The sequence below is a fragment of the Cinclus cinclus genome, chromosome 12, assembly GCF_963662255.1.
Source record: "Cinclus cinclus chromosome 12, bCinCin1.1, whole genome shotgun sequence".
In the NCBI taxonomy this organism is placed as follows: domain Eukaryota; kingdom Metazoa; phylum Chordata; class Aves; order Passeriformes; family Cinclidae; genus Cinclus; species Cinclus cinclus.
In genome coordinates, this window is record NC_085057.1 from 10,801,708 (window position 1) to 10,827,883 (window position 26,176).

The 26,176-nt window shown below is 49.9% G+C and overlaps 1 protein-coding gene across 1 annotated transcript in view; it reads right to left on the reverse strand.

The window, feature by feature from the left end:
• Nucleotides 1–215: 215 nt before the first annotated feature.
• Nucleotides 216–26,176, reverse strand: part of PLXNA1 (plexin A1) — a 97,425-nt gene continuing 71,464 nt past the window's right edge. The window contains exons 19-31 of the mRNA XM_062501035.1: nucleotides 25,432–25,666; nucleotides 23,937–24,079; nucleotides 21,195–21,451; nucleotides 17,279–17,345; nucleotides 12,559–12,705; nucleotides 11,559–11,718; nucleotides 10,904–11,007; nucleotides 10,366–10,462; nucleotides 9,502–9,692; nucleotides 8,657–8,826; nucleotides 6,787–6,999; nucleotides 3,665–3,815; nucleotides 216–311 (exon numbers count right to left, since the gene is read on the reverse strand). Of these exons, the coding sequence (XP_062357019.1) occupies nucleotides 216–311; nucleotides 3,665–3,815; nucleotides 6,787–6,999; nucleotides 8,657–8,826; nucleotides 9,502–9,692; nucleotides 10,366–10,462; nucleotides 10,904–11,007; nucleotides 11,559–11,718; nucleotides 12,559–12,705; nucleotides 17,279–17,345; nucleotides 21,195–21,451; nucleotides 23,937–24,079; nucleotides 25,432–25,666 (2,031 nt within the window). The remainder of the gene's footprint in view (nucleotides 312–3,664; nucleotides 3,816–6,786; nucleotides 7,000–8,656; nucleotides 8,827–9,501; nucleotides 9,693–10,365; nucleotides 10,463–10,903; nucleotides 11,008–11,558; nucleotides 11,719–12,558; nucleotides 12,706–17,278; nucleotides 17,346–21,194; nucleotides 21,452–23,936; nucleotides 24,080–25,431; nucleotides 25,667–26,176) is intronic.

Here is a 26,176-nt window from a genome sequence, read left to right on the forward strand (position 1 = left end):
GGATTTGTGTTTTATTCCGCTAAAGCGCGAGGTTTCCGCGCGTGTCCGTGGGAAGCGTGCGGAGGCGCGGGCGCTCCCAGCCCCAAAGTCCCGTGCCCGCGGCTGCCGCTGGCCGCTCCTTCCTCCATCCCTCCCTCCCTCTGTCCATCCGTCCGTCCATCCGTCCGTCCGTCCTGCCGCCCCCGCTGCCGGACGCTGGCGCCGCCGCCGCCTTCTCAGCTGCTTAAGGCCATTGTGTCGATCGCCTGCTCCAGCTTACTCCGCAGCCGCTGCCTCCGCGCCTGCTCGTCCTTCTCCAACGCAGCTAAAATCTGGGGAGAGAGGGCAGGAGAAAGGGTGAGGAGGTGCCCTGCTACCCAAAGCGGCTCCTTGTGGCCCGCTGGCTCTTTGAAGGCATCAGGACATGGGGATGTGGTCCCATGGGAAGTATTCTTGTGCCCCAACAGGGCGAAAGGAAGTGCGAGGTGAAGCACACCACTGTGAGTGCTGCCATCTGCAATCTGAGCCCACTGGGACCCCCAAAGGGTCTGCAGTAACACCAGGGACCCGCCCGACACTAACCAGGAGCCAACTTGCACATGGGGAAACAAAAAAAATACACTCAAACAGAGGGTGAACCCCAAATCCAAGCCAACAACACCCTCCCACCATACCTGCGACTCCAACCATCCTGTAACACCTTAGGGAAGCAAGGGCTGTGTGTCAGAGAACTCAATCAAACCATGAACTGGTTCCACATGCACAAAAACACCAAATCACAAGGTTTCAGCTGCCACCAGTGTTAAAACCTGTCTTGTTTCATCACAACTGGGGGGCAGTGGGGTATTGGAACGGGACATGAGGTAGATACACCAGCAAAGCCTGGGAGCCCCCCCAGTCCTGCTCAAGGGGTGCACCCACAGAAACCTGAGAATGACCTTGCTCCCTTGAAATCTTTTCCCTAAACAAGCTGCTGATAAGAATAATAGACTGCAGTCTGGAGGGACAGTCCCCTGCCCTGGGTTAGATGTGACTGTGTCCCCAGGGCTGGGGAAGAACTGGCAGCAGCACGAAGGTAGAGGATGAGACTCAGATTGTGGAAAAGGGAGTAACAAAGTGTAAAACAAAGGGGCAGTTGCCCTCCCAGCAGCCAGGAGTCTCATTTCACTAACATCATGCCAGCAGAGCAGAAAAGCTGATTTAAAAAAACAAACCTGACAGAAATCTTATCTCCTCGGGTGAGCTAGTTGAGAGAGCAAATTTTTTTGCAATTATATATCAGGGCATCCGTCAAAGGGGACTTGATTAACCATTTCATTGGCTGCATAATTGGAAACCAACTGTTGTATAATTAATAGACTTACTAGGAAGCAGGCAAAGTCCATCAGGAGCCCTACAGGTAACTTCTTAATGGGGAATCAGCTCCCTTTGATTAAGAGCTGCTGCAGCGCTGGCAAGTCATTGAAAGGCAGGCAGAGTGTGCTGAGGAGCATCCACCACACTGCCACAACCAGCCTCTGATGGGGCAGGACCAGGCTGGCCCCTGTCTCCTGGGGCAGTAAGAGATGCTGATGGGGAGTCTCCTCCCAAAAGAGAAGGGAAAGCTACATCTGGGCACTGGTGTCAGCTCCCAAGGAGAGGAAAAATCACCAGCAAGAGCTGAACAATCTGATTTACCTCCCCAGGCAACAACAACAGGCTGCAGCTGGACTGGCAAGAACTCAGATTTTGCCCAAACCTGCTACTGGGAACATTCCTCCTCATCCATTTCCACAGATGCTTTCAGCCCTCATGCTACACACAGAGTAAAATACCTGTAGTGACACTCACACAGAAATTAAAACCCTACATGCCTCAAAGGTGACTAAGCTGGAACCAAATGAGATTGGTCAGAGAAGTGAAGGGAAGCCTACTCTCCCTGCCTGCCTCCTCTGCCTCTCCCAACCAGACAGCTGTATATCCTGGAATGCTGAGGTGCCAAATGATTCCCAAACTGCCCATGCATTTATTTACTCCTCTCTTATCTCAGCCTTATAGAAACAATGCAGTCAAAGGAAACCTGTGCTGAGTGTAGAGAGACCCAGGTTTGTCACCTGCTGTAAGGAGCTAGGACCACTGATTACCAAGATGCAAGTACCCAAATGAAAATTAATTATGATTTTCATTCACAGCCAATGACAGCATATTATTGCACTGAACAACAGGAAAAATTATTCTCTCCCACATTCTGCATCAAAGAGGGTGCAATCGGGCTGCATATAATTGTGCTTAATGAATGAAAACAAACAAAGGGAACAGCTGCGATTTATTAATCCCATTACAAATAATAAAAAGTTCCTGAGAGCTGTGAACACACTTGTGATGCTCAGAGAGCGGGCAACAGCAAGACACTCAACAGATGTCAGGTTGCTGTTAGCAGGCAAGAAGAGGACCTGTGCCTCTAAAGAGCAGCTCATTAATACCACGGGTTCATTTCACCCAGGGCTTGGAGGATTTATTTAAAGTCTGTGGGACTCTTAGTCTGGAGGAAGCGAGCACTGGATGATGGCTCAGGGATGATAGCTGGACCACAGCAAATCTAGATATTCCAGAGTGCTCCACTTTCACTCTCATGGTAGCCACAGAACTGTGTACAAACTGTAAACCCCCCCCTTCATGGCCAACCCATTACCCAGAGCAACAGGTGCCTCTGGGATGTGCCATCCAAAATTGTCTAAGGTCTGGCATAGAGATCCCACCAGCATGGTCAGAGTACATGGCCACCAGCTGCATGGTGACCACCACACAGCATTTTCCCAAGAACCAGAAAAGCCAGGATCTCCTCTTCCCTCCAGTAAAGCACCAAGTTCCATAGGATATTGGCCACCATGATCCCAGTGCTGACCTTAAACCCATGAGCCAGGTCTACTGCAACCTGCCCATGGATGCCTTAAATTCATACCTCAAAGAGGCACTGGAAGAAGCCTCTTGGGATTGCTGCATGGTACAACAGGCACCCCATTTCCTCTCCTTGCTCTGAGTGGGAAGATGTTCTAGCACTCTGTCACCCAAATCAGCCACCATTCAAATATAGTCATCAAACCCCTTTATTGGGACAAGAAAACCTGTACTATCATGCTACGTGAATAGACCTATATTTTACTGTAGTTACATATTTTAGTGCTTTAATAAGATGTAGGCTGTGGATTTGAGCAGAGTTTTGAGAAATTAATTTATATAAATTACAACAGAGGAGCTCCATCCTTACTGACATTCACAAAACAAGAACTGTAGAGGCCACCACATCCTCTAACATCTCTGGGGAGAGTGGCCAAACATCACCTATACAGTTCCACAGCATTGGTACCACCAGTGTAGGATTGGCAGTGGATAGGGGAAGCACCCTGAGATAATGCTGGGAACTCTGCAGCCTCATGGAGCTCATGTACCAAATGTGTAGAAAAAATAGGTGTTTCCCACATTACTCACTGCAGAAAATATGAGGAATGTGCACTGCCCACTCCAGCTCCTGGCTTCATGCCTCCCAAACCTTTCCTTCTCCACCAGCCCAAGCACAGACATAGAACACGTTACTATTCCACACCTGACTATGTGTTTTTCTATAGAAAAAGCAGGGGACTGCAGAAACAAGGACAAAAGGACGCAAGAGGCATCTCAGGCCTGACTCTGCCTCACCACATCTTACCTCATCCTTGTACTTGGTGATGTAGGAGTAGATCTCGTGCAGGGCACTCATGCTGTTGAACTGGCTGAGGTGTAACCGCGACTGCTCCGCCAGGTACGCGCTCATGTCCTGGTCACTGATCGCTGGCATTTTAGCTATATCTGCATAATATCTGCCAGGGAGGAACAGAAGAGAGGGTCACAAATAGGGACAGGTAGGAAGGGATGGGTCCCCGCCACGATGCTCACAGAGAACAGCCACTGGAAAGGCAAGTGAAGAGCATCTGTCCTCCAAGCAGTGACATACACCCACTCATTCTAACACTGCTCATCAAGAGGTCTCTGAGCACTCCACAGAGCAGTCAGCATCATTAGGAATGTGGTCCTGGTGGGACAGCACCCAGCTCAGTGCAATTCTACTCATCATGCTGGGAAGCCAAGCGAAGCTGCTCTAAGGGATTTTCCACCCTCTCCTATACTACACGGGACATTTTTTGTCCTTCCCATCCCATTTGCATGTTTTGCCACCAAACCACATGCACCAGGACCCTCCACACCTGCAACAACGCACAAGGTTTTGCTACCATTCTCCTAAGGTCACCATGTCCCCAAAGCCAACAATGCCCCTTTGCATTCAATAAAATACTTGGGGTGCGAACACATGACAAGGTGACAACCTGCCCCTGCAGTGATACACCTGCTGTGGTAGTGGAAAAACAGAGTATCCAACAGGATGTTCATCAGAACCCTGAGAGGACAAAGCTGCAGCAGCCCATTACAGCAGGAGAGTTACACCAAGCAGACACACCAATGGACTGGCTGCTAAGGACTAAACCAGGGTTGTGTCCACAGACCTCGTTTTGAAAGAAGCCCTACCCACAACTAACAAGCTCTGGCTGCTCCCAGGGAGCAGTACTGCCAGTATTTCCACCTGGAAATACAGAGTGCCAGCCTCTCTCAGGTTTGCTCTGCTCCTCATGACTCCTCACTCGGTAAAGTTTCTGGTACAGTGATTAGCATCATTAGTGTCATCAGCTGAATGCCGAGATGGAACTCTGCTGAAGCACTTGGATAGGAGCAGATGGCAGCAAGACCACTTCAGAAGATGAATATGGGGATGCACTCCATCCCACTGCACTGAACTCAGCCAGTGATAAACTACTTTATCACTAAAAACTGGGCAGTTTTTACAAAGAGGCTCATTCATACCCAGAAAATGATGCAAGAAAATTTCTGGATGCTGCCATGAGAGCAGTGGTCTGTGGTGAGGACCTCTGACTAAACCAGGTATCTCCTACACCCCTAGAGAGATCACCCCAGAGTGACATTTCCTAAAGCAGCAGTTTCACATTCCAAGTGTTATGACACATAGGATGGGAAGAAACCATCATTTTTCAATACAAGTGAGCATGGCTCACATGGACCAAGATTCCAGTTACACCATCCATTTCTAGAGGACACCCCAGCAGTAGTCCCCTTGGGTTTCCCCAGGTTTCCCACTTCCTGAGCCCTTCCCTGTGCTATTCTTGCCTCAGATTGGCAGGATGCCCTGGTTTCAGCTGGTGCCTGAGCCACAGCAGCAGACAGACCTGCTGTTGGGACTGACAGTCCCACTCAGCCACCCCCACACCACTCCCATCCCTCCTCTGCAAAGCTTTGCAACTATAACTGTGCCAAAAGCCAGAAATGCTGATTATGCCATAAATTCCTGTAGTAGAGGAACAGTAGTAGACATAGTCACCCCCTGCACAGGACATCTCTGCCCCCTGCTCATCTGCCTCTGGCATCATACTGGATGTAAGCAATGGCAGGAAAATCTGTCACCACTGAGACCTCCCACCTCCTCCCCAGGGACACAGAATGTCTAGACCAATGTTTAACTTTGAAATAGTTTTATACCCTTTTTTTTTTTCCAGGCACATACACAGAGCTGAATATTTTTGTCATAGAAATGGCAAGGTCAGAGAAATTCACCTTGTGAAGCTTGTGATGTTCCTGTGGGACCCCACTCCAAAGCCCCATCCAGCCCTACACAAAGAACTTCTTCCTATTACCATGCAGCTCATCTCTCACTCAGGCATCATATTTCAGGGGCACCTTTCTTTCTGATCTAAGCCCTACCTTCCTCGAGGGAAGATGCTTGCCTTTGTACTTGCCTGCAAAACAGAAGGCATGCCACTGGTGCAACAAAAATATCTGTGTACAAGCAAGTACCCAAGGATGACTTAGGCTACAAAGTTCCATCCTTACAAACTACAGAATATGACATTTACTGTTGTCTGGACATACTACATTTAGTTCATTCTGTATTTGGTCAAGATGTTGAAAAAGGACCCTCAGTTAATACAAAGCATCATCTTTGGCCCAGCACATCATCACTAAGAAAAAGTTGCATGAGCAACCTGAAGTCTGCCATTTTTTAAGTTTTATGGAGTTCCGCTTCCCAAGATGGCAACATTTTAATCATAGCTCTATTTGGAGGGCTTTGGAGGACATCTCCTGGGTTTCTATCTAAAAGGATAAAGCTAAACACAGCATTATGCCTGAGTGCATCAATTTGCAATCAGTCTCATTCAAACCCTGAACCTTTAACACTACATTAATTCAGTGGGACAGAGGGACATCTCTCCTCAGCTAACAGGGAAGGTGGAGGGTGTTGGAAGGTGTCAGGGGACCTGCTCCTCAGCACAGAGACAGCAGCCTGAGCACTGGGAAATGATAATTTTCAAGCATTTCAGCAAAACCTGTGTATTGTTGTGGCACTAAAAAGGCACTTCTCTAGTCCAAGGCTGAGCTCTAGCTGCTCTTCAAAAGCAATCAAGAGAGGTGTTAGCAATTCCCAAGTACAGACCAAGTTTTTACAACAGAAAACATCAAACAACCTAATAGTGGAGGTTGCTTTTAGGACCCCTTAAGCAAGTCATAAACAGCTCTTCAAAACAGTCCTTGCAAACTCATTCCAGGAGACAACCATGAGAAAACATCATGCCCCAAACAAGAGCATCTTCTTCTGTGAGCATCAGTACAGTCCTGCTTCAGTCAGCTACCAAGAGAAGCCCTCCCAACAACCCACATCCCCACATCCATGAGCATCCACTGCAAGACCCTCAGGTGAAGCAAGGAGCTATTGCCAAGTCTACTCACCTTTCTACCCAGCTCTTGTAGTTGGGGATGTCCTTGGCATACAGTAGTTTGTTGGAGGGAGAGTCCTTTCCTAGCTTATGCTCAGAAGTTGAGCAGGAGTCCATGAATGTCTGAGCCACCACAGATAGGCAGGCATCAGTAATACTGTTCTTGTGAATGTCGAACACAAACTGGGGGTTCTTAATCACATTCACCCAAAAACGTAGAGGTAGACTGAGGGATGAAGGAAATAGGAGTCAGTACCTGAACCACACCCTGCAGGGCAGCTGGCACATACATGCACTTCCAGTTGTGGAGGAGGAGCTTCCCATGACCCAGAATTGGGTAGGCTGCTTTTCCCAGCATTCCAGGGATGCAAACATGCTGGGTAAATGGCCATTCCTCCCTGCCCACCCCAGAAAGCAGTTCTTAGTGAAGAAATTCCTCAGCACTGCCAACATCTCCAAAGGCAAACCAGGGCAGTGCAGGTCTGTGGTTTCTCCAAGGATCCACTCACATGGAAGAGACCTTGCTGAGCCCATGGGTCAAACCAGACACGGTCCCTTTCTCTTACATTAATAATCCCCTTGAAGTGTGGCATTTCACACATCTCCTGTGTCAGAGGAGGGAGTTAGCTGGACTCCTCAAGGGACTCATTAGTGCATTTAACACCAGATGAAAATTTAGATGGCCTCAGATGCTAGAAATAAAGGTCTCAGCTGTAGAGACAGCAGGTCTCCTGGCAAGCCATTGACTGGTTGTTTGCTGCATACTGACACGTGTGCCACCCTCCACTCTCCAGTCCTGCTGCCCCTCTCCTCTCCCAGGAGCATCTCAGAGCCTCCCCCATCAGAAATCCTCCTCACTCTGTCATCCCCCAGCACCTACACTCAGTGAATGTTTTTATCTTAAACAAAACACACTTTGTTCCCCAGGACTTTCCTAATGAGGGTACTGGGTGCGTGTACATATTTCATTTGTGAAGGGAATGGCCTGGAGAAATTAGCTCCACACGTCGAATTAGCACCGAGAGATAAACACAGGCATTAGTATTCAAGAGCCTTCGTGCCCAGCCCCTGAAGAGTGGGGCTTTTTTCCTCCCTTGCCTTTCACTCCTTCTTTTAATATAGGAAGCTGAGTTATAAATCAGTTCCAAGCACTTCCGCGCTCTCACATCTCCATTTAAAAATGTTTCTTTTCCTGCCCTGCTAATTGCAAACAGTTACTGAACTACACAAAAGTGATTTGGCTGCCATTTAACAAATGCCAGACATGGGGAACATACGTACCCATCTCCAGTCACAGCAAAATCAGAGAGCTGAAATCAGTGAGGCAGCAGAATTGAAAAATGCCAAAGGGGGCTCAGGAGCCAACACCTGCCCTAGCACAGCGCCCAGGAGGTGTCAGGAGCTGCCCCAGCCCAGAGTTCAGCCAGCGATTAGCAGAGCAGGGGCTGGCTCTGCGGGCAAGGGCAGGGAGGATGTGCACACAGATCTGTGCTGTCTGTGTTAGGGCACGGCTGAGTGACAGCAAGGAGTGTGGAAACACCTTCAGGACAGCAGAGATGAGAATTGGGGCTGGCATCCCTGGAGGAGCCCGGGGGATGCAGAGGCCAAGGTGAGATGGGAACCGAGCCGCTGTGGTCCTCAGCGACTGCAGCCATCAGGGGGAGCATGGTGCTTGGGATCTGGGGAAGGGCTGAGGGAGCACTGCATTCCTGGAATTTTTTCTGTGAAGGAAGGCATGCAAGGGATTTACCCACACCCGAAATACAGAGATATGGGCCTCTCTTGTCCTGGATCATTTCCAGGTACATATTTCTGCTCCCTGTGGGAGGGCTTGGAAGCTGTGATGTTAGCCCACCCCCCTGCCCACTGTCCTTCTCCATTACCAGTTACTCTTCCAGGTGTGCCTGACATCATAATCATTGATCTGATGCTTATCAGCTTGTTCATCCAGGAAATCAAACATGTATTTGATGGCGAGGGGCAGTGCACTCCCACGGTGAGCTGTGCTAAAGATGGTCTCAAACAGGTCATCCACAAATTTCTGCAGGGTGCCCTGGGGAGGAGAGAAAGGACTGCTCAGCAACACCCTGGGCCAGCAGAGAGGTGAGTCTTTAACTAATGGTCAGCTTCTAAGACAATTTCACTTCTATACCTACACCTGAAAGAGCAGCACAGTACAGTCTGTGTAACCCTATTGGTTCTCAGTGGTTTATACTGGGAAACAGACACTGCAGTGATGAGGCATCTCCTTCACTGTATGATCTGGCATGCTGAAAGTATACAAAGAAAAACACCATACAGAATTGTATGTGCTGAGGGAAGTGGAACATGCTGCGATGACAAATACCTGGGGTAATCAGGTAATCACCCTTCCCACATCACCAGTTCTGCAGTTTTATCCCAAACACCACAGAGGCACCTATCCCAGGGCATCTCTGCTTTTCAGACCAGCAGCTGCTCAAAAATACAGGGAACAGTAAAAACACCAAAAGGTGCAAAAAGCAAATAGGAAAATCTACTCAGGGGGTATTCATGAATGGTTTCAACACAAAAACCCTTCACCTCCAGCTTGGAAAAGAGACCGAATGAGTGCTCTAGCACTCTTCCTGTGCTAGAGCAGGAGGCTAACAAAAAAGAAGTGCTTACCACTTTTGGACAACCCAAATCACTACCCTTCCCCACTCAGATGTCAAAAGTCAGGCATCAGCTCTGGGTCCCTGGGCCATACCTTGGTGGCTAACAGACGGGTCAGGTAGATCTCGGAGACCATCTTGCTGCCCCGGTCACCCTCCCGCTGGTCCATGTGGTCGTGGTTTTTCACCAGATGCCAGAGCTTTGTGCCACTCTCCAGGTCAGGGGTGATCATGGGGGTACGTGAGCGCAGGCTGTCAGGGCTGCTGGCTGTCCTCAGCATGCTCTCTGCAAGCACAGGGGGATGCTCTCACCCTGCCACCTCCGCCTCACCACCAGCCCCATCATTCCCCACCCCTCCACAGGAGCTTTGGGATTCATGAATTGGGAGCTCTGCTGTGACCGTCCTCGCAGCCTGCTGGGCCACATGCAAGCCTGGCTGATGTACAGGGGCCAGGACAACCATGGAAGGAATTCTGCAGAACCTATCCTGCTCCCAGCACACAAGTGCCAGGATCACAGATGCTTCCTGTACCAGTCTGAGCTGATCACACTATTCCCTTCCAAACCAAGGCTGAAGTACACCTGCCAGCACATTTGTGGGAGTCTTCAACTCTGCTCTTTTAAGTGCTAAGTGCCTCTGTGCTTATTTTAATTAGATTTCAGGGGAATAAAATGGAAGAGATCCCTTAACAGCAGCCATCTAATATTTGCCTTTTTCCCCTGAGTCCAACACACTGCCAAGAAAGATGGGTCTGAGGGTACCTGCTCCCTCTCCAACACTAGAATAAATAGCATCGTGCAGGAGAGCTGGGAGTTTGGAGGACTTTCTTCACATGAGTTACAGTTATAGTCACTTGCCCTGTGACTTGCCCTATGTATGTCCTGTGCCTTGGTCCACATGCCCAGCCCAGTGCTACCTCCCCTACCAGCCCAGAGGAGGATGCCCATGTACACTCACCATATCTGCTGAGGGACTTGGTGAAGGTGGAGGAGTTGGAGATGTTGTATGCTGAGTTCTGCTTGGGCACCAGGGCTACTGAGGACCCATCTGTCACCTGTGGGCACAAATGGGCTGAGCAGGCTGCCATACCAGAGAGGCACAGGGGGAACAGCCCCAGCATGGAGAGAAACCAGCCCCAGAGGGATGCAGTGACACTGCCACCACCCCAGGGACATCATCTCCAGCAAAGGAGCCTGACATATCTCTGTGACAGCTGGGGGAAGGGGCAGAACACCAACATACAAGAAAGCTCATCATGAAAATGGCAGAGTAAGGTCAGAGTAAGAAACAGCCTCTATGAACACTGGAAATACCCCATTTAAAAGAGCCATAAACATAAACATGACGTGCCGGCAGGAAAGTGACTGCAGATCTCCTGGCCATGGCCCTGGAGAGCTGAGCCCAGACCCTGACCAAGCTGAGGAGGGAGGAAAAAAATGCTCAAGCTCAAAACAGCTGGTGACTGCTCAATGTTCTCCATCATGGACTGCCTTACCTGGTAGTGGGCCAGGGTGTTCAGCCTCTTCCAGTCATTGTCAATCTTTGTGGTGACATCTTCATCCTGCAGTATGATGCGGGCCATCCTGCCTTGCCGCCACTCTGTCCCCATGAGGGAGAAGGGTTCACAGTTAGCAGGTAACAAGAGCACAAAGCTAAGGCAAGGGTACAGCACCGTCCCAAGGTATCAACTTAAGAGGTCTCTCATCCCTCTCTGAGCCTCAGGGCTGAAGACTATCAATGTGTTGGATAAATCCAAGTACTCAGGGAAGGACAGCATCAGTCTGACCCTGGTGACTGTTACCTTTGCTCCTCTCCATTCCCCTGTTCCCCCTTTAAGAACAGGGCTATTAACACTGTTCTCAAGTATTGCTGGCATCCTTGGACCTCAAGACATCTCAAGTCTGCAATTCAGACCCCAGAAGAGCCAATGGAGCTCTTCTCCCCACCCTCTCTACTGGCAGGATACACACTCTCTTGCCAGGGCTCCCCATATACAGTCAGTGCCACCAGCATGGCAAAAGTGGACCAAACAAGCACAAATATGCTTCTGTAGGATATATTGATTTTCCTGCCCTGCACAGATTTATTGGCACTTCTGCTTTTAGTCACCTCCCTGCTCCCCAGGGGGAAGTGCTCGGCTTCTCTCTTACCCAGGTCCATGTCTCCAGCTTTGGGTCGCTGGGAATAGGGCACACCCTTGTAGACAGCATCCAGCAGCTTCTCCTTCACCTGTGTGATGGTGTCGCAGTTCAGCACCTTGACAGGGATCTCCGGGGCATTCTCATTCTCAGGGTTCACACAGTTGAGGGTCTGCACAGGGTCAGAAAGGGTCGCGTGAGAGGCTGTGACACACTGGCTGCAAAGGCAGGTCCAAGGACACAAGGCTACAGCTGTCTACAGGCCATGTCTTCTCACCTCCTGAGCTGCTGTGGGGCTGTAGCCACATGGCACATTCCTGCTCCCCTTTCCCCACCTCTCTTTGTCACTCTCAAACCTTCAATTCCCAGAAAGGAAGCACAGAGCCAGTGAAGGAGTCCTGGGCCAGCAAACCATGCCCAGTGCACCAAAGCCTGTGCAGAATGAGCAATGCCCAGGCATGCTCCACCTCCCAACCAACCCTGTGGAGACTGAGCTGCAGGTGAAGAACCAGCTGCAGGCTCAACCACGGGAAGGATCTGGTTTATCATTTAGCTGGACAGAGGACATGGCTCAGAAGGAAGACAGGTATCTCTCCATCTCCTGCAGTAACCTCAAAGCACTAACTTTGATCCCCATCAAACATGAGCTGTGGGCTGCTCATATTATATTATTATTATTATTATCTATATTAGCACAAGCTCAACAGCATTTCTCACCCAAACTTGCCATTGCCAGGGGTTTGCTTGAAAAGCTATGGAACAGTATTCAGTTCATGTTTGGCTTCCTTGGGCCCACGGCAAGAGCAATCCTTGCCAAGGAAAGGCCCAGTTTCTGACCTTGTCTCAGATGGGCTCCACTCAGACAGGGTAAGAGGCACCCCAGGAATGCTGGAGAAAACAGACAAAACTCTCTCTCTAGAAGTATTTTGTGCACCTCCAAGATCTTGTTAAAGAGCTGGACGGGAAAGTTGTGGCAAGAACCAGTACCAGTGAGGCTTCAGCTTGCACTAACCAGCATTTTGTAGTCAATCTGTTGCCGGATGAGCTTGTCCTCACTAAGGGAGTAGCGAGCCTCTCCTGTGATGGCATCAATGGGTCCCTTCTCCATCTGCTGCTTGATGGCACAGTAGAGCATGAAGAGTGGTTCCCCAGCACATTCCTGTGGGACAGGGGGATGGAGGAGAGGAGAGAGAGGACTTAGAAGGTGCCAGGCACCAGCTTTGCCTTTCGAGAATCACCACTATGTCAGAAGTCTCCTGCAGCATCAATCCCCACACACAGCATTATGACGAGTCTCATCCCTTGCTCAAGGGGGCAAGGAAGGGGATCCATGGTAAAATTAATCCTGTGAAGGAACTCACTGTCTCCTTCCAAGTCCACTGGAAGCTGTTTGTCTATCAAACTGTAGGCTCAGGTTCCCAGTTTCCAGACACTTCCAGGTGAATTCTGCTGATTCTGTGAGCCAAAGATGAGCTAAAAAGGGTAAATTCAGGTCAACTGAAGAGCAGATTGAATCTGGGGACCTTGACTATGAGACACAGCCTGTCTTTTGAGCTGCTCCAGACAAGGGAAGCACCTGAGGACTGGAAGAGGCACGCTGCAGTGGGACAGCCTGGGTGCTCTTGCCCAGATATCACAATGCAGTTCTGACATCTGCCAGGAGCTCATTCTCACATGAGAGAAGGCCAAAGGAGGTTTCTCCAAATGACAGCTGGGCACAGCCAGCCAGACCCACTGGAAAGGAAAAGCAAGGGAGCAACCCACAGACAACCCTACCCTGAGTCTCCAGGTAACGGAGGGGACCAGACAATGAGGTTTCCTGCAGTTAAGCCATTTGCCACCTATGCATCTCCACTGCCAAAGCCTTGTAGTCAGAGCCAGCTTTAGCTACCAGACAGAGCCACATCAGCATCTATCGCATACATATGAGGAAGAGAAACTGGACCAGACAGTTGCCCATAAAACATGCTGGATGCTGGATTCAGAAACACTAAAGGATCTGCCAAGGTTGGAAGCACCAACCAGCCTGGAGCCAGGATTTAGCATAGCAGGACTGGGAGTGGACACCTATTCATAAACCCAGGGCCCAAACATGTCCCCTGAGCTGCATCCCAACAAGCCCTTCCAGATACAGGCATTAGCTCTAAGGGAGAAAAAAGAGTACAGTGGGAACAGAGAGGATGGAGAGAAGTCCCAGCAGATTTTACCCCACTCGCCCTCATCCCTCCCTCCCGGCCACCTCACAAATAAATTGTACTTTGGTGCAAAGTGTGGCTGCTCTCCCTGTCACCATATGCTGTTAGCATCTCGTTAGCATCTGTGGTAATTAAAGAGACAGCTGCTAACGAGCAGGAACAGGCATACATCATCCCCAGACCTTCCGACAACATGCCTGTCTTTGAAATTATGTTTCATTTGCAAACTTGGCTTCATTAAGTCAGCTTGGAAAAGTGAGAGACCCAAGTGGGTGCTAGGCTGCACATCACCGGCTGCCTGGCAAGGCAAGGCTGGCTGCAGAGTGGTGAGAGCCCAGGGCAACCCCAAGCCTGCCCCTCTGGTTCTGGTGGAAAGACATAAGTTGCCTTTTTTGGTTGCTTACAAAAACTCCGTGTGAAAATTCCAAGTCTGTGGAAGTGGTATGGAGAGAGGATACCTTGGTGCAGGACTCTTGCTTCCATCTGCCATGGTTGCTACAGTCTCAGCCCATAGCTTTCACCTCTGCAGTAAGGCATGGAGACTGCTGTGCATTTGCAGCTCAGCACCCACCTCTAGGGATTCACACCAAGACAGGTGGGCTCAGTCTTTCCTACACTGGCTTCTCTGTCTGTTCCTAGTGTGGATCCTACCCCTAAAATGCCACACCTCACTCCCAGCCTCACTGTCCCCACTGGCTCTTGAAGACCAGGGCCAAGGTGCTGCTGTGGGTCACAGCTCACTAAGACAATGTAGATGAGGATGGTTTAGGGATCATCTTTGACAGAGACCAACAAAAGGAACAGGGACCAAAGAAACCAGTGCTGGGCCATTGACCTGAGATGAACTCCATCAGGTGAAATACAGAAGGAGACCGCTGAGATATGGCCAGTGATCCCTCAGGTTCATGAAGAGCACCGTGTCCCACAGATGTGACTGTGCCCACCCTGCCAGCCCTTATGCAGTTTGCTCGCTGCTGGGGACGTGACTGAGGGGAGCTCTGGGGGCTCTCCATGGGAGCTAAGGTGGAGGAGGGCAGCTGCAGACACTCTGTGCATGCCCATGTTGATGCGTTGGGAGCAGGCTGAGACAAGCCAGCTAATTCCAAAACTGTCTTACTTACTAGATCTAGCTCATCAGGCACCTAATACTGTGCATTTTTCAGCACTTGTCTCGATTTATCCATCTCCCTTTCCCTGAGGTGTCTCATTAAGAGTCTGATAAATGCTACTACAGGGTCGTCCTGGAAGCACCAGCCCTTGCTGACTCCCCATGCTGCTGGCCCTGGGCATGAGGGGCTGTCCTGTGCCTGTTCCCATCCCTCACCCCAGCGTATCTTGCTCTGCTTGGGGCAGGAGCTGATCCAGAAGCTGGGCACCTGGCTGTCTGCCTAATTTACATGCACAGTCACTGCAGTTTAGGGCACTTTCCCTGCTGTCAAGTTGTCTGCTGTGATATTCTGCATCTACTCCACAGCCTTCTGCTTTTGCTGCCACCTGAGAGTCTCACTGTCCAGAGACAGGTGAGAACAGCCCTGTGAGTCTCCTCTGGTGGCACTAACCCAGAAGAGAGCATGAGCACATCCTCAAGTCTCTTCCAGTTTAACTCAAGTGACTCAAGCAGTGGAGTTTCAACCACTTCCCAAGGAGATGAATCCCCACGTAACAAATTTCACAGCCAGCAAGCTCATCCAGGCCCTCTGTGTTTGTTTCTCTTGTAATGGTGCACCTAGATCAGACCTTTCTCCTGCTGCTACCACCCAGAGACTGGACATGTTTTCCCATGCCTAAGTCATGGTGTAGCCAAGGACATTTTTATAAAGAGGCACTGCCCTGGTTCCACCATCCTCACACCTCTCAGCTGCTACTCCTCATCCTCAGACCTGCTCTACAACAGGTAACATGCCCATAAGCCTCCCTGAAGGGGGACAAGGACAGATGCAGGACATTGGTGGTGCATGTGCTAATCCAAAGTAGCTTCTGAACATGGCCCAGTCCAGCCAAGGACAGGTCAAGGATGTCAGGTCACACATACAAATACAGTGTCCCCAAATGCTGCTGTGGGTTGTTTGCAGGCTGTGCACAGCACTTTGCACTTTGCTCAGCCAAAGCATAACCTTGTTCACTTCATGGAGCCTTGGAGGAGTTTATCCACAAGGAGAGCTACTCCTGCCTGTTCCACCAAGTTCACAGAACCCAAAGAGCCTCTGGCCAGTGTTCCACCTGATCCAATGGCACTGCTGATGCAAAAGGGCCCTGCTGGACAAAGCCCTGGCACAAAGGGGTGATTGGAGGTTTGGTATCTCCCTATGACCAGCACAGCTCTTCTCCTCTCCCACCCCTGGCAAGCAATCTCCAGCATGCTAGATAGATTTTTATAGATACAGACTACACCTCAACAGAGGCAAAAAGCCAAGTGCATGTAAGTGATATTATGAATCACCTCTCGTTGACCATCACTTGAGTTCTGCTGAGACTCCTGCTCGCTCTCATCTCTTGGCTGGAAATAGTTCAAACCCTCTTTGTCTTAATGAGGGATGAATCCCACACAAACAGCTGTGTGCCACCCAGTCTCAATGCACTGACACCAGGCAGGATCCCAAGAAACAGCCCTGCTGCCTGACAAACCAACGGCAGGATCGCAAGTGTCATTCACCCATCGCAGTCATCCCAAAGTTGCAGCAGGACTGAGCCGGGGGTCCATGCACTGGAGCTGCTGCTGTGTAATCTGCATGGAAATTGGTGCAGCTCTAGCAGGTGGAAGCACTGGTGCTGATGCAATAAATGTCCTCAATACAGGTATATGCACCAGTGGTAAAAACAGAGCTTACACTGTGGTGTCCTCTGGTACCCCGATGAAATTGGAAACAAGTGAATTCAAGCTAAAAGGCTCTGCAGCCTCATGCAGGTGCACTGGAGAGCTCTGTCCCTGGCTGTCAACAAGCCCCTCAAGGCATCCATCCACACCAGGGCATCTTTGGCAGGGGAAGCAGCAGAACAAGTGGAGATGCCTGCAGGATACAATTCCCCTACCACAGAACCTCAGTGTTGGAGAGATGAAGGAAAAGCAGCGGCATTACACGAAGAGTGCAACTCATCAAACTGCAACTCAAAAAGGCAGAAACAGTCCCAATCACAGCCATGCCTACAGAAGGATCAGCTTTTAGGGCTTTTTCCTCCTGAGTTACAAAAGCAAAGGCAAGAAGAGAGGAATGGAGACCACTCCAAGACTCAGCTAAGTTGCTTGAGATTTATCTTTCCTCAGGGTACCATTGTTAAAATCTCAAACCCACTATGCATTAAGCAAACCTGATCTGGATTTCATTTCCCAATCTCAGCTATTTCCCAAAAAGGAGACCAGAATCACATCTCAGAAAACCAGGATGGAAACAGAGATCTGGGAAGCAATTTCTGCCCTGGGAGGGAGTAGCAATGCTCAGGAGCATATCAGCCTGGGCTTTAGGTAGCATGCTACCTGGCCCAGCAAGGCAGGAACCACCTTCCTGTCCACACAGGGCTGCCATCCCTTCCCAAACTCACCTTCAGAAACTTGTACAGCAGAAATGTGAACCAATTTGTCAGCATCTTCTCTGCCACTGACTCCGTTCTGTAGGGAAGGTAGAGAGCAAAGCCATCAGCAGAGAATATTAAAGGTCTCTGATCTCACCCATTGCCACCTCACCCTTAGACTGTAGCTAAATTTTTTTTGGCTTTAAAAGGCTTCATCTGGAAAGAAGGCTGAAAGCAAGGAGCACAAGGGGACAGCACAAGCTCTGCTGAAAGCCTGCCCATCAGCAGCCCCCCAGGAGAGAAATGCAAATTCGTCTCCAGCATATTTGGAGAACTGCAACAAGTCAAGCTCAACATTGTCGCATTGGGAGTCTCACCAGGGAATGAGAAGCTTTCTGCTTCTCCCTGGTACCTTCTGCTTCTATGAACTTTCTTCTGTGATGTCCCATTGGAACCAGGCAGCTCTCTCTACAGGAGGATTGTATGAGGCACCTAAGGCAAGTACAATGTCCCCAAACCTACCTCAAGCTCCCCAATTAAAGCACAACCTGAAAGAAGGGCTGAGGTTGCAAGGCAAAGACAGATCTAGCAGGAAGCCCCTTTCCCCACCTGGGAGCTGCTGTTGCCTTCTGGTCCTGCAGTGCATTCAGTACTGCCATTGCCCTGATGCATGCCAACACTACTGGTGACAAGACTCCTCTGCAACCCCCGAAGCAGCCTTTGATCTCTAAAGCATCAAAGTCCAGGGCACATAGTTAAAACAAGAGGACATTGACCACCAGTCCACTGGTACATGGCCTTGGTTAAAGCCACAATCAGATTTAAGTCTGGAAACTTTGACCCAAATATGTTTTTGATCAAACTTATCTTCAATACTAATTCAGCTGAAAACAAGGGGACTAAAGAAGGAGGGAGTAAGAGCACTGTTTGGAAACTTAACCTGTTTTCCATGTACTTTTGGAACACAGATATTGTGCCAGGCTTGGAATTTAACCATTCCATGCCTGCATGGTGAAGTTTAGGGTTGCTGTGTGTCTCCTTGGAGTGGGGTGGTGATGTAGGATTTTGCAAGTGTACAATGCCGCACCCACTTGCTGCAAAAGAAATTTAAAAATGGAGCTGTGCATCTCAGCTTTTGGATATGCAGTTAAAGGAAGGAGCCAAAGCTGCCTTGAGAAAACCTATATATTACCCCTGGTTTCCTAAAGCATAAATTGTACTCCAAAGCAGCTTAGCAGGGAAGGTCCAGGCAGTTTCCTATGTCTGCTGGGGACCATGCACAAAAAGGGAGAGGAGGATCCCTCAGGACAGGTGTGAAACTTGATGGGTCCAAATAGAATGAGGGACCTTGGGGTGTTGGTAATGCAGCCAGGATGTGCCACACCAGCAGAGAGAAGGACATGGAGGGAGCTGAGGGTGGCACCAGACCCTGGTGAACCCTGCAGCCATACAGGTGCATCTTAACATGTCTGTCTCTGCACCACACCTTATCTCTCTGCCACAAGATTAAAACTCCCCTTGACATGTCCATTATTTTTAACATGGCCTTCACTCCTTCTAAAATCTTCAGTTTATTCACCCATTAATTATCAGATCAGCCACTTGCAAATGCAGATGGTCCTGAAAGCAAAAGCAATACTAATAACCTCAGGAATGTGGCTGCATTCCTCTTGCAACAGGGAAAAATATATAAATGGTTGACTCAAAAAACAAAATCCAGAAAGAACCAAAATGTTAGAACCACCAAAAGGAGTCCCACTGCCCAATTCCATGCACTGCCCAATTGCAATGCCACACCCAGCAGATGGGCCAGGAGCAGTTCCCAAAGACCAGATGGCTGGGGCAGGAAATCCACTTTCCCAGAGTTTATTCAAGCTGACTCAGTGTCATATGGTCCCTTCCAAGGGACGAAGGACTTTTCTCTTGTGCTAATGGGGCTTAGCCCTTTTTGCCCTCCCTGGAATAGCACAGCCCTCCTTAAACCATTTGAGGACAGCATTACCTGAGCCTTTAGAGAAGGGAAGGCTTCATGGCCCCCACCAGGAAAGAATGGTCCACCACAGGGAACAAAACAAGGGAAAAGGAAAGGGACATAGAGAGAAAGTCAAGGGAGAAGTGGACTGCAGCTATTCAGCAGACATCCTTCCTGGCCCTAGAAAGGGCCTGACAAGCCCATAATGTTTATCTGAAGTGCCACCACTCAGGCTCTGGTGGATGTTTGTCTTTATCCATGATAGAGCCAGATGCCACAGCAATGGGGGGATTATCCAACAACCAAATAAATAAGTAACAGCTCTCCCCAGTTAGATCAATGTTAATCCAGTTGCCCTGGGCAGTAAGCACACTCTCACACCCAACAGCAAGGCTAATCAAACAGACAGAGAAGCACAGCTCTCGGCACCACTCCTCTGCACTGTGGCCTCAAGAACAGGGTCTCTTTGTTAAATATCACCCAGGAAGGCACAAGCAAGGTGCTGGCCTAACTGCAATGGCCCTCCAGCACTGATCCTGGGGACTGGCAGTCTTTGGGCACTGGTGCAGGTTGGATTCTGCCCCCTGTGCTGCTGCCATGGCTCAGTCGCTGCTGCTGATGGCCTCTTCATGATGCCTTTTATTTATATTTTATTGACTTACTTCGGGAGCTGGAAATGCATTTTAAATATTTCAGTGAAACCTGGTGTTATGGAGGAACAATTGGAAGAGAAGAGCATAAGAATGCAGTGAGGGGAGAGGGATGGGGAACAGTGGTTGGCATCTCCAAGACCCAGCCCACTCCCAGCCAGCCATCACCAGCACTACACACCCCCTCTGACACACTGCTAAATGAGATGCTTTGAGACATTAAGGGCACCCTTGTAATGTGATAAATGAAGCAGAGAGAGTAAGACAGCAACGTGCCTAATGAGATGGGCAACACAGACGTAACTGGGACCAGCTCACATCTGGGTCTTCTCCAGGTGTTTCCCCTGAGCCAAGTATACAAAACCTGGAAGGCTCTGTCGAGTCTGGCCATGCCATGAACATCTTTGAAAGATGCTCTGGGTTTCTTGAGCCTTTCTGGTGACATGCCAGCCCTGTGCCTCTCAGCCATCCTTGCACCTCTGCCAAAAGCTGATGGCACCAGGCTGCTGGACTTGGGGAAGCACCGCATGGCATGCAAAGGGAGAAGATGGCACGGAGGGCCTCGAGCTAAACCAGTGGAGCTTATTAATAGTTTTTGTTCAGGACTTGGTGTATCTTTCAATATTCATCAGCCCATGATGAAGGAGAGCTCAGAGCTATCGTTAAATATTGATGGGGCAGGCACTCACGGCAGGGCTTGGCAAGCTGCCTCCTGCTTGCACTTCCCCCAGCCCCAGCGAGACTCCCAGCTTGCAGAGATCTGAGTGACTTTCCCAGGAAAACCCCCATGTGACTGGCAAGGCGGGTAAGCCCTGAGGAGACAGTGGGGAAAGGAGGACTCCTGCCTGTTACCAGCCCATGGAGGCACCCACACAGCCACAGGGCAAGGCAAGAGCTGCCCCACATGCCAAGAGATGTGGGAGATCACCTAGTCACCTTCCCTTCTCCAGGTGACCTACAGCAACACACCCCAGTGCCTGTACCCTAGCATGTACTAGCACATGCGCTACCTGCACCAGCCTGAACAGCTGGCAAGCACCTTGCTCTCTGCTTCCCAGGCAGCATGAGCCCACACAGCCAAACTGGAGTGAAAACATCTCACAGGTGCTCCTGAGTTGGCTGGGACCAGGTAGTCCCACATCCTTCTCATACTTGCACACAGACAAGCAAGGAAATGCTTGACCACAGACTCAGTGCTCTCACTGCCACAGCCAGCACTAAAGCCATCACTGGTGGCATCCCCAAAGGACGCCAGCTCGTGTCACTGCACTCAGAAGTGCCTGGGCACTGTCCCACAGCTCCAACCTCTCAGGGGGACGCTCACCTCCGCAAAAGCAGCTTGGGGTGGTTCTTGCTCTCCAAGTTCTTCTCAATAAGATCAGACAGGAGCTGTTTCAGCACCCCTGTGGCATACTCCATCTCACCCTGCAGGGCTGTCATGATGAGTGAGGCCACGTTGCCGCGGTCCCGCATGGAGAAGCTCCGCTGGGCCTCCAAAGTACGGATGAAGGTCAGCAAGAAGTGCTTCTTGTTCAGGAGCTGACCAAAGAGAGTCAAGGACTTCTCCACATTAGCCTGGACCTGCAAGGATAGAGCAAAGCTGGGAGATGGGTATAAATGGAAGGGTAACAAGAAGGTGGCTGGACTGAACCACACCCTGAATTCACCCTCAATTCCACAAAAGGAAATGATGAAAAAGGGTCCAAAAGCAGCTAGACTAAGTCTCTCACTACTACCAAGCTTCCTCTTTGGTGATCAGTCTCAGTCCCCCCAGAAGAGTTATCTAGTTTGTAAAATCCCAGCATCAGTCTCAGGACATCAAGGTGTATATATATATATACGTTTATACCGACACACCCTTCCATACAAAGACTCTCTCCCACTTGTGTGCAGACACATAAACACACTTCCCTCCCATAAACAAACACTCTCCCAAGCACACACACAGATTATAATTTCCAATTTCAGCTAACAAGCAGCTCAATTCCCACCCAAGTCACTGCAACATGTGCTTTGGGTATTACATAGAAAGCAAATAAAGCCACAACCCTGAGCTCCATCAGCAGTGAACCTGCCTGGTTGTGGGGGGATGGATTTCAGATACGGAAATAATAGCAGAAATCGGGCTCTGTCTCACTGCAGGCACACCCTAAAACACTCCTTTTACTCATGAGACATTTGAAGTTGTATTTCTGGCCATATTTGGTCACATAGAACCCAGCAGGGATTGGGCTCAGATGCTTTCACACCTGCATTACCATCAGCAGCCCAGCTCTGACCAGCCCTGAACACATTTGTTCTCAGAAATGAATATTTTTACAATACTCCATTTTCCCATTAGAAGATATGGTTTCCTCTGAATAAAAGCCTTCCTGTGCTAAAACATCAACTTTTTTCTTTAATTCCCCCCCTTGTCTTCTTGACTGGGAGAATGAGCATTAAATTTCGCTTCATGTCGGTATTTGGAGACAAAACAACACTTTTCATTTCAAAACACCAACTCAAAATGAAGAACAGAGTTTTGACACATCAAATAATTTCACTTCAATCAAAACTTTGGATTGGTGCTCTTCAGTTCAGTGAAATTCCCTGCAGTTGTAACTTCCCTCTCCCAAAATACTCCTTCCTGTTGGACAAAAACCCTGTTTCCCACCAAGTTCTTGTCAATTCCAAGCCCCCCACGTTGAACTTTCTGATCATTAGCAGAAATAAATGAACAATACTGAATTAAATGTTTAATCAGGCTTAAATTCTTACAAAGCAACAAGCCTCCCCCTAAACCCTGCAGAGGAAGAGAGCTGGTACCAGTGCTCACTGTGGATTTGCATGTGCGTGAGCAAGCACCACTTCATTCCGTCACTTGCAATAGCTAATGTTACACTCTGAGTAAAGAGACAAATAAAAGCAAACCTGATTAAATTATATGAAGCTTACACAACTCTAGTTGCTTTATTTAATCTCTTTTGGGGATTTTTTTTTTCCCTTTGCAAAATTAACCCCTTGCTTCCCAGGCCAGGCTGAGCTGGTGTGTTCTCTCAAGCAGAATGTTTTGAGTTACGAGTTGAAAGTGAAGTGGACAAAGTCCACCCAGCCAGCCACAGCAAATGCAGAATTCCTCCTCTGATACCCATTTTTGATACCCTTTCTACTTTCCCTCTTTAGGGAAAATCTTTAAGAGCAAGAGCAGAGGTGAGAGGAGAGCCAGGCATCTGCACAGACAGGAAGGGCTGTGCCCCAGGGAGATCCACACGCCTGCTTTGGCTCTGAGCATCCGGAAACCTGAGCTGCAAGGGGAAATCCATGGAAACAGGGTCCCCACCACCCCCCAGAGCTGGGATTAGGGGCTGGGGAAACAGAGCAGGCAGAAGGCCAGGGTCCACGCCGTAGCCATGCTGGCGTACAACACCAGCACGTGCACTTGCAGTTGGTAAGAGCTTGTTGTGTTGTAATTAGTGACCGTGCATCTTGCACCAGAGCCAATTACTTCTCCTAAATACATTGTGAAGCCCACGTTGACATTAATTACTGTGCTGGGTCAGCAGTGAGGGGAAGCGAAGGTCACCCCCCTCCTTCCTCTAATCAAGAGTGGCCTCAGCAGCCCAGCACATGAGAAGCAATTGCTGTGCAATTGCATGCACTAAATTATTCGGAGGTGGGGAGGCCAGGAGAAGAGAAGGAGCTGGTTTGGGGAGCAGAGGAAGGATGCCAAGGATGGGGTCTGCATGGGGAAATGGAGCCAAGCAAGCAGGCGATGTCAGACAACCCTGCTAAAAGCAAGCGACCGGTCAGGCATCAAACAAACCCAATTGAATAAAGCAAGTGCTGTAGAAAATGACAGCAGCAATGATACTAATATAAATATTGATATTAATGTCAGAGAGAGCAGTAACCATTTGGCAGCCAGTCCACATCCGCGCCGGCTGCCACGCAGAGAGATGCACCACGCCGGGCCAGCATCCAACCAAAGCATCTCTCCAGCCTGGGGGCACAGGGGCTCGTGCAGGGGACTGTGCAGGGGCACATCCCAAATGTGAAACACTACAGAGACAGACAGACAGACCCACACCTCCATTTCTTTCAGCACAGGGTGGTCTTCTATCCCCGGGAAGAGAACCCTCATGGCGTAGGTGCGGTAATCCAGAAAGGGGATGCCAGCCCCATCCAGGTCATTGGTCAGCTCGTTGATGTCTGTCTGCAGCTCAGCAAAGGCTAGGGTGGGAAAAGCAGAATTAAACCACACATCCTGGAGTCTCAGCACACAGCATTGGCACTCAGCCCCTCATCACACCCCCAGCACCCCACGGGTGGACCCTCCCCAAGGCATGAATATTCTCAACATTCCTCTTCTTGGCAGGCTGTGATTGCTGTCCCCACACAGATGGAGGAATTGAGCTGCAGAGCGTGGGGATGACATCCCCAGAATAAATGAAGTGGCAGATTTGGGAACAGAACTGCCAGGTCCCAGGGGGTCCAAATCCCCCCTGCCCAGCACTCGCAGCCTGCCAGGGATGCTGGGGGGAACAGCAAGGTTTGAACAAAAACAGAGCTTCTTGGGGAAAACGTTAGCCTAAACCACAAGATTGCCCTCATTTCTTTTTGACCTAAATACTACTTGAGAGAAGAGCTTGAACACACCCACCCCGGAACCTCCTGATCCCAGAGAGGCAGCTGTGACTCCCCGGGGAACATGATCCAGGGGGGTCCTGAACCTTTAATTGCACCTACAGGGAAAAGCTGATGGGAGAAGAGTCCTGGAAATGCAGCAGGGAAGGGGGTTGGGGTGGAGGGAGAAAACCCTCAGAAAAATCAAATTAACAGCACTTTAAAGGGAGCTGAAAGCCAGGCAGAGGACTGCAGGCTCGTCAGCCTGATGAGAAAAAACAAACCGTCAGCTTGAAAGGCATGCTATCTTATCTGTAACTAGCGGGACTAGAAAAGAGAAAAGGCAGGGAAGAGATTGTGCCTTTTAATTAAAAGCAGATCCTTTTATCTGCCAGCTGTGGAAGACAAGACACCATCCCCTTCACCAGCTCCCTCCCCTCTCCCTGTCACCAGTGCCATCCACAGGCATGTGGAGGGATGGGGACTTGGGGGAGCAAAGGTTTGTCTTTCTTTCCCCTTTTTATTATCTTGTTTTCAGTGCCTGCTTCATTCACAGCGTCCGGGCTGGTTGTGGCTGTGGCTGGCAGGGTCGAGGCCTCTGGAGCCAGCTCAAGGGGATAATGGGCAATTAGGTTTTATCAGCAGTATCATACAAGGAATTCTGTCCAATTTCATAGCATCTGTCTGTCACATAATGAGAGATCCACTGCCCACTCACAGGAAGCCTTTGCTACCCTGCTTGCCATCTTTTCTCTCACTTGGAGAAATGGAGAACAACTTCTTAACTGGAAATACCCCCAAATGCCACCTAAAATGAGTTCACTTCCACTGACAAAGCAGCTTTGCCCATTCCCATTCCCTCTCTGAAAGACACTGAGGAAAGGGTAGGAGCACACTGAGCCTTGGAGCAGTAAGAAACACCCAAAGACCCCCATGCTGATAGCAAAGGGATCCCTCACCCTCTTTGCACTCCAGGGCCACCCTGGACTCCAGGTTGTCCATCTGCAGCTGGAGACGCTTCAGGGTGCGGTCAGCATCCCGGGACTTGCGCTTGTAGGCAATGAGGACGATGATGATGATGAGGAGGAGCAGGCCACCGCCACCCCCGATGCCAATGATGGCAGGCAGGGTGAGCAGGCTGTCTGAGTAGATCTGCAGTGTCCCCGGTGAGAATTCGAACCCTCCAGCCTTGATCTGCACCACAGCAGGGGAAAAAAATGGACCTGCCATCAGGGAAAATGCACTACGGGTAGCCCTCCCTGCTGTGCCCACCATGCTGGGAATTAGGGCATGACTCCCAGCTCACGGCATGAATGATGTGGAAAAATGCAGGAATGGCAGGGGCTGGTCCAGAGCAGTGTGAGGTGCTTTAATGGCATGCAGCACACATGCTGCCAGTGCACGTGGAGCAGGCAGAGAGTTTGATGTCTCATTCAGACAACATTACAGTAACAGATGGGATGTAAAGCAAGTTTCCCCATGGATGAGAAGCCTGGGGAGGATTGTGCTGGGTCCCTTTTAACATGGCAGAGTCCTGGAGCTCGAGCACTGCTGCACTACAACTCCACAAACAAAGGAGCCTGCCTTGCAGCATGTGCCAACACTGGCGGGGAGAGGTGGGAATCCCTCCTGCCTTGCATCTAGCACCAGCCAGGGCACAGTAACACCAAGCTGAGTGTGCAGCAGGGTGACAAAGTATTTGGT